The sequence below is a fragment of the Chelon labrosus genome (assembly GCF_963514085.1).
Source record: "Chelon labrosus genome assembly, chromosome: 19".
NCBI lineage: Eukaryota > Metazoa > Chordata > Actinopteri > Mugiliformes > Mugilidae > Chelon > Chelon labrosus.
This window is the reverse complement of record NC_140352.1, coordinates 1,351,229-1,359,625: the sequence shown is the minus strand read 5'-3', so window position 1 is coordinate 1,359,625 and position 8,397 is coordinate 1,351,229. Positions and strand designations below refer to the sequence as shown.

At 40.0% G+C, this 8,397-nt stretch overlaps 1 protein-coding gene across 1 annotated transcript; it reads left to right on the top strand.

Annotated features, from left to right (window-relative positions):
* The first annotated feature begins 5,361 nt into the window (after positions 1-5,361).
* On the top strand, positions 5,362-6,942 carry LOC311504600 (microfibril-associated glycoprotein 4-like). The gene is made up of 5 exons (XM_084567789.1): positions 5,362-5,932; positions 6,120-6,158; positions 6,238-6,334; positions 6,415-6,582; positions 6,658-6,942. The coding sequence occupies exons 1-5, from the start codon at positions 5,699-5,701 to the stop codon at positions 6,909-6,911; spliced, it is 792 nt and encodes a 263-aa protein (XP_084423915.1). The 5' UTR covers positions 5,362-5,698; the 3' UTR covers positions 6,912-6,942.
* The last annotated feature ends 1,455 nt before the right edge of the window (positions 6,943-8,397 follow it).

The window sequence follows — 8,397 nt, the reverse complement described above, 5'->3', positions numbered from 1 at the left end:
ATCTGGTATCGGAGGTATCGATATTTCAGTATCGATCTGCACATCACTAGTCCAAAATCAAATGCACATTTCCAAATGCCAAGCGCTCTGCTAAAATGGAAGAACACGTGTCTGTGATCAAATCTCTCATTGAAGAATTTAGTTGCCATAATGTTTTGCCATTGAGAAGGAAATCACACTGTTTGCAGCTCCGTTTTTGATGAATGTAGAAGAAGTGGAAGAGAGTCTGCAATTAGAACTGATCTCAACCTCTCATTTAAACATATCAGTACTTGTTTATAACATTTACACACAAATGATATATGCATACAAAATATATAACTTTTAGAACCTTGCTGTCTTGCGTCAAAATGAATAAAAGGACAAAAACATTTAAATACATGATTTCTATATCATTTAATTATTTTTTACTTTATTATTAGCACTAGGAATAATAAAGGGCAGATTATGAATGGATTTGATTCATGGATATGCAGTACAATTCTTGAAAAGGTATGAAATGTCACTATGTGTCTGTGTGTGTTTTATGTGCATCAGATTGTAGTTTATCGATCATATTTCATTCTGCAGAGATGCCTCGTAAGGAGAGGAGGTTAAAGCAAAAACAAAAGGAGCTGCATTAGGCTGTGAAAGGCAGTGGATCACTCACCAACTACAGGTCCAGCAACTTAAGTGCAGCTGAAGGTGACGCCTCACTGGCCGAGGAGCTACATCACTTCTTCGCCCGCTTTGAGGCTGGGTCACCAGAGACAGAAAGACCACATTCACCATTTCCTAGCAGCCACATCCTCACAGTGCAGCCACAGAAGGTACGACACACTCTGCAGGCAGTGAATCCCAGAAAAGCTGCTGGACCAGACGGTGTCACTGGGAGGGTGCTGAGAGACTGTGCTGACCAGCTGGCTGGTGTATTCACCAGCATTCAACCAGTCCCTGTCCCAGTGCTTGATTCCCCACCACACTCACCCATGTGGAACAGAGAGGGAGCTATGCCAGGCTACTCTTCATAGACTTTAGCTCCACCTTCAGCACCACCATACCCAACAGACTGGTCACTAAACTACTGGACTTGGGCTTTACACAATCCATTTGCACCTGGATTCACAGCTTCCTGACAGACCTCTCCCAGAGGGTGAGAGTAGGACCACATCTCTCTTCAGCTCTCAGTGTCAGCTGAGCCCCCTCCTCTATACCCTGTATACATATGACTGAGTGAACTCTGAGTAGTCACAGAGTGTGAGTCCATTTATATGAACAATAAACAATACTCTGCATTATTGTATATAGTCACTGTACAAAACCCTGGTTTTTGGTGTATATATCTGCTCATATCCTATTTTTTATGTGTACAAATTGAGATTTATTTTATTTTATTTTATTTATTTTTCTTTCACTTATTTAAGTTGTTTCTGTGCTCGAGAGCAAAGTTGCCAGAGTCAAATTCCTTGTATGTGTACATACTTGGCCATTAAAGCTGATTCTGATTCTGATTGTGACTACACCCCCACCCACCCTGGCAACGTCAACATGAAGTTCACGGACGATACCACCATAGCAGGACTCATCTCAGGAGGTGTTGAGACTGCATACAGGGAAGAGAGTGGAGAGACTGTCAGAATGGGGCTCCCTAACAATCTCATCCTAAACACTACCAAGACAAAGGAGCTGGTAGTGGACTTCAGGAGGAGGAAAGCAGACATTCAGCCCATTTTCATTAATGGGGACAGAGTGGAGAGGGTCTTAGACTTCAGGTTCCTGGGCACTCACATTGAGGAGGACCTGTCCTGGACAACAAACACCACAGCACTGCTGAAAAAAGCACAACAGAGACTCTACTTCCTGAGAACGCTCAGGAAGAATCGTCTACCTGAGAAACTGTTTGTGTGTTTTTGCCGCTGCACCGTGGAGACAGTGCAGTGCTACGGCATCTCGCAGAAAGGAAGGCATTGCAGAGAGTCATTAACATCGCCCAAAAAGTCATTGGTTGCCCGCTTCCATCTCTTGAGGATATGTACAATACACACTGCCTCAGGACAGCCCACAGCATCCTCAAAGGCCCATCCCACCCTGGTCACCACCTATTTGAACTGTTGCCCTCGGGCAGGTGCTCCAGGGCGATCAAAGCCAAAACAAACAGACTGAAAAACAGCTTCTATCCCAGAGTTGTCATTGCACTAAACTCTGAACAATCCTCAAAACTCTTGAACATTCAAAGACACTAATGTGTGCAATACTTTCAACTCTTATTATTGTTTTCATTTAATTTTAATTTATTTTTAACTTATAGCTACGGCACTTTTAAATCGTACTGAATGTGGAGAACTGCTACCTCAGTTTCGTTGTATTCTGTACAATGACAATAAAGTGATTCTGATTCTAAACTCATTCTGAAAAAAGAAGTTCCTGAAACGACTTGATGATTATGTAAAAAGCGTCAATTAGCACAGAATATGTTGACGCGTTGCAGTGTTTACTAAAACAGCCCTTACCCAAACATCAGAACTGAGGAATTCTTTAAACAGACGCCTGACAAATGTTTTTACCTTGAAGAAGGCAGTAATATGACCAGTAAAATCAAAACTGATAAATCCCCCAAAGATGACGAAGTAGCTGAGCCTCAATATTTGGACTATTACTGTGAATTATGACCTTTTTTAATTTAGATTGTTGGTTGGTGGAGTTGTTGTTGTGTCCTTAAAAATTGTTTTTGAGAGCACAGTCAGTGCAGATGCTAATCGCTAGCATACAAGCAGCTGTGAGTCCAGTGCATTCACAGGTTGTACAGCCACAACATAATGACCACTGACAGGAGAAGTGAATAACATTTAAACCATCTTGTGACAGTTCAATGTTCTGCTGGGAAACTTCTGGACCTGGCATTCATTGGTGTGGATGTTACTTAGACATGTAGCACCCACCTAGACCAGACCAGACACCCCCACCCCATAGCAATGACATTCCTTGATGGCAGCAGCCATCCCCAGCAGGATGCAGCCTGACACAGACACACACACAAAAAGACTTTAGGAACAACTAAAAAAAAAAACATGAAGAACAGCACAAGGTGTTGACCTGGCCTCCAAATTCACTAGATCCCAAACTGATCAAGTATCTGTGGGATGATCCAGAGGCCCCACCCCTCAAAGGTCCCCCCACTAACAACATTCTGTTGATCAGACACCACAGATATCAAACATCCTGCAGCGTTTAATTAATGTGGCACAAAAACCTCCACTTCCTAGAAGTCTGAAGAAGAAAAAAAGTGTTTTTTTAATTAAATAAACCCTTATTTTTAGTGATTTTACGAGACGTGTCGAGGCTTTGAATTCAGAGCTTGGATAGAGTTTATATAGTTTGGAGATAGTTTGGAGAGTTTAGAGTGACAGATACTGTATGGTTTGAAGATTTAGGAGAGAAGGATAGGTAAGAGGATGGAGCCAGCTAGGAAGAGACTTATTCAGTGCCCTCATTCTAGTTCCACAAGCACTTTCACTTTCCTCTGCCTGCTTAAGCCCATGCCATTTGCCTAAGGTGACAGAAAAACTTTACACAACCTGCCATATCATATGATACTACCATTTTGGGAAAAGTTAAATATATTCAAAAAAACATTTTATCATACACATGTGATAATTTAAGTAGAGAAGTTATTTGGTATTTTATTTTTTTTTGTAATCCATAGTCATTCCCAAGAGCCATTACAGACACAACAATTCAATGCATCACACATTATGTGGTTAAGAGCAACAGCTGCCTGTGATTATACACCTGGCCAGTAAGTGGTGTTGTGTGCACATGAAGCTTCAAGAGATGAACCCTTTCTCGAACCAATTGGCTCAAGTGGTTCGATGCCTCATGAGGCTTCATCTCACCATCACTACTTATTTTTCTAACTCCGTCATTTGTCTCCACTTTATGTTGCGCCTCTCGAGCCGGGTCATAACAGGGTTGTGTAGTGTTTTAGCGGAACAATTGTCTGTATATTTGGAAATCTGGTGTTGAATAATGTTTCTTACCTTTGCTGTCTCCTTAGGGGTTCAGCCTAAAAGAGGCACAGAGGTCTGAACACCTTCTTAAAGGTCCTGGGAGAGACCATTGGGATAACTGGAAAAGGGGGATAGCAAATGTTTGAGATTGTAAAGGATTGAATGTTGGCTAGGTAAGGGTTTTATGAGGTTGATAAGAGTAGAGGGATTTAGAGTATATGTATTTGTTTATTTATATTATTTAACCGAATATTGTATGGTGGCTCTGGGGAGGGAGCTCACCTTTTCAGTGGTAGGGCTCCAGGGGTAATTGATAGCAGCCTATAAAAGGGAGCCCGTGCACACAGACAGGGTGTGTGATTGGCAGGGCTGTGACCCAGACCTCAGGCCACAAAAGGGCATGATTTTCTTTAAGTTACGTCTTGTAAGTTTTTCTGTCATGAATTATCAGGGTGAAATAAACACTAGTCTATTGTTGAGAAATGTAGGGAATGCTGAATAAAAGAGAAGAAACGTTTTTGTGTGAGTGAGCTACAAATTCCAGAGGCCTTGAAAGATGAGATGTCTTTTGCACATTCATAAACCCATCCATCCATCCATCCATCCATCCATCCATCAATCCAGGATGTTTGAACAGAAATACAAATAGGATCTACATCATGTTTTGGAGGGAAAGGTTAACACATTGGGTGTATCAGTCAACAGATGTGATGACAGGTGGATAATAATATTTGTTCATATGAAATACATCCAGGAAGAACTAGTGTGTTCAGTATATATAATGGACTTTTCTCTCAGTGAAGTTGTCAGAGTTTCACAGATTGAAGGAGAAGCAGCAGTTTGTCTCTTTGTCCTCTGACGTCTCTTCAGTTTGACCTGCAGGTGAGAGTCCAACCAGAAACCAATGTATGCGTATAGTATACCGTAGGACATAGCAGTGCAGTTTGAAGTGCTATTATCAACTCCTCTCACATTTTTGTGACCAAGCTAAAGTAAAGAGCTATTTCTGTTTGATGTGTCCTGAGTTGATTGTAGAAGATGCAGTGCTTTCACTACGACAAGATTTAGAGATGCTGTGGTAATGTCTGCTGATAGATATCTTTTTCACTCGCTTTAATTTCAAATCCAAATCAAAAATGCATTTTGATCAATACTTGTAATGATTGCATTCAGCAGGAGGATCAGTGCACAAACGTAACATTTAACAATAACTTCTACGTTTTCTATAATGTCTCTCTCAAGCCTTACACCTCAGTATATTTAAATGTTTGTTTGTTTCATATAACTTTACTGATACTTCTAATTTGTTTTTTCAAGGTGCTCAGACAAACCAACATCAACAGTTTGATTACTTCATTCAGACAATGGAGGTAAATGTGACTTCAATGTAATCTGCTCTATTCATGAAATCCAGAGCAGTCATCAGCTTGGCTACAAGAACTTAAAGAAAACCATGCCAAGAATTTCTACTAAACAGAGCAGCCATAGGACTAAACCGTCTCCCTATATACAGTAGTTTGTGTTTCATTGAATGGACTTCATGTGGCGTCTCAAATTACTCTCTGTTTACTACAAAGTGCAAAACATTTATTGCCTAATCATTTTATTTGAGTCTCAAAACTGTAAAGAACGTATCTCCCTTATAGTTTCCTTCTGATCCAGATTCAAACATAACTCCTGGCTGCAGTTAGTAAGGATTCAAACCTTACTCCATGTTAATTAAAGGGAGTCTCCATTCTCCCTTCCTCTTGGGGATCAGTAAAGTCTCATCTTATATTTTATCTCTGTTCCAGCTGATATCACTCGTCCTCCTCCTGACTCCAATGTTGACCAGCTGCACTGAACTCATCCAGCCTCTGGACTGCAGCGACATCCACCACCAAGACAGCAACAGCTACAGTGGAGTCTACACCATCTACCCCCTTGGAGAAAGATCTGGTGTAGAGGTGAGCTCCTCCATCTCTGGGACCCAGGTTTAAATGTAGTTAGTCACCATGTGAAGACAGCAAGATCATCTGATACAACAAATACAAACTGATATCAACAACATTAACCATAACAGCGTTAGCGTTGGAATATATTAGGTTGTAGTTCTGACTGAAGGTTCACATTTACTACCATGTGTATTTGTAGGTGTACTGTGACATGGATTCAGAAGGAGGACGCTGGACGGTGAGTATTTCAGCTACAATCAACTTCATCATTTCTGGTTTCTCAGTAATTAACACGTATGAACCGTGTTGTCCTCCAGGTGTTCCAGAGGAGGATGGACGGCTCTGTGAACTTCTACAGACCCTGGAATCACTACAAGCTGGGCTTTGGTAGCGCTGCTGGAGAGTACTGGCTCGGTGAGACATCCGTCTGTCAAACTAACTTCATGAGACTTTTTTACAGGCTGATACGAAAGTGTGTGTTGATGTGTGTTCAGGTCTTGACAACATCCACTACCTGACAACCAAGCAAAAGTACGAGCTGCTGGTCACCATGGAGGACTTTGATGGAAAGAAAGTGTTTGCTCGGTACACTTCATTCAAGGTTGATGCTGAATGTGACGGATACAGAATTCATGTGTCTAGATTCATCAGTGGAGGAGCAGGTGAGTTAAGACAGACTGTAGAGAAAGACTCTGTCAACATTTGTAGTAATAGTCTGATTATACTTGTTTCTGCAGGAGACACACTGACACTTCACAACGGGCACAAGTTCTCCACTTTTGACAAAGACCAGGACCCCTTATCTGCAAACTGTGCCAGACATCATCTGGGGGCGTTCTGGTACAACGGCTGTTACAACACAAACCCTAACGGAGTTTATCGCTGGGGGGCTGACAAAACTATCTATGCTGTTGGAGTGATGTGGAATCAATGGAGGGGTCATGACTACTCCCTGAAGTCCATCAGCATGATGATCCGTCCTGTGAAGTAAATCTCCAGGACAAACATACAGCAGAATATTTCTCTTTTATGATCTATTTCTTTTCTCATTCTCATTAATTAATCATATCATCTGATGTATAGTAGGTCTAATACAGGTGGATTTCAAAAGCAATTCATTTGTATTAGACCCAACAACATCTCTATCTGAAATGAACATGTTCCTCCACTAGATGTCTCTGCCGTCTGGATCCATCTGAATCATTATCTGCTGCAATAAATGAGAAGCAAAGCAAAACCCTGGTGTGATCTGATGTTATCACTTTATCTGCTGTCTCTGTCTGACTGTGAATCCAGTGTTTTATACACATTTTAGTTTTTAGAGGAGCCTGTTTGACGTCACTGTCAGAGACTAAAAATAAAGTTGTGTGATTGTGTGGATGAAGGTATATAGATAATAGTCAAATAAGATCACCATAAGATGACCACAGTACTCACTGCCTTTAGTTGATGGATACTATGGTAAAAAAAAAAAAGATCTTTATAAGACTGTTCTGCCCAGTTAGTGAGTTCTAACTGAACTTAAGAAAACAACCTATTCCACATGAATTTGCATATTTTTTAAAAAAAAATAGTCTTGATGACTTTTCAGTGTATCTCTGAAACTGTGAAACTATTATTGACATTTTTTTTTAGTAATTTTATACTCTGACAAGGGGTGTAACGGTACACACAAGTCACGGTTCGGTACAGGTTCGGTACAACGGGGGAAAATATTCAATGTTGTATTACACAGTAAAATGTAAACAGTGAACATACTTTCACACATTAGCAATATTGTCAAACAAATATTTCAAATAGTACCAAAACTGAAAATGTCTTGAAAATATTACAGAATAAATAATGAGTGTTTCAATTACTCCAGCCTAGGGCTAATACAAAATAAAAGACAATACAGAATTGAACAGCATCTCCTGGTGAAACACCGTTGGAAGACAGTCTTTGTCCGGTCATAAATAAATAAATAAATAAACTACTCACTCAGACGTATTCGCCGTATGACTGCGTGTACTAGAGGTGTGCGATACCGCTAGATTTGGTATCGATCCGATACCAAGTTAATACAGGGCCAGTATTGCTGATACCAATATTGATACTTTTTAATAATTACGGTGGATGCATCATCAATCTGAATCTGAATCTGAATCTGAATGAATTTTAATGGCATTTAAGTGTTTTTGTGATTTTATTTGGGCAAAAAATTTATAAGTAAATAGAAAATACTTTGTTATCACAATAAAAGTTTTTTTTTTGCAGAAACAACACGAAGAACAAATAAAAACATGTACTTTTTCAGGCAGAGTGTTCAGAAACTACAATACAATTATAAACTAAATCTCTCCCTTCATTGAAGTTCTTTCAGGATTTGTTTTCTTAAATAAACAAAGTGTACAAAATGATCACTCCACAACAAATACTATAAATAATGTAAGGAAGTGTTTAGGAAGTACAATACAATAAAAAAATAAGACAACATT

Excerpts from the sequence above, each read along its gene's own strand:
- LOC311504600 (XM_084567789.1), top strand. The coding sequence starts at position 5,699 with ATGTTAATTAAAGGGAGTCTCCATTCTCCCTTCCTCTTGGGGATCAGT. Across the intron at positions 5,933-6,119 it reads GAGAAAGATCTGGTGTAGAG|GTGTACTGTGACATGGATTC; the intron begins GTGAGCTCCTCC and ends GTGTATTTGTAG. Across the intron at positions 6,583-6,657 it reads ATTCATCAGTGGAGGAGCAG|GAGACACACTGACACTTCAC; the intron begins GTGAGTTAAGAC and ends TTGTTTCTGCAG.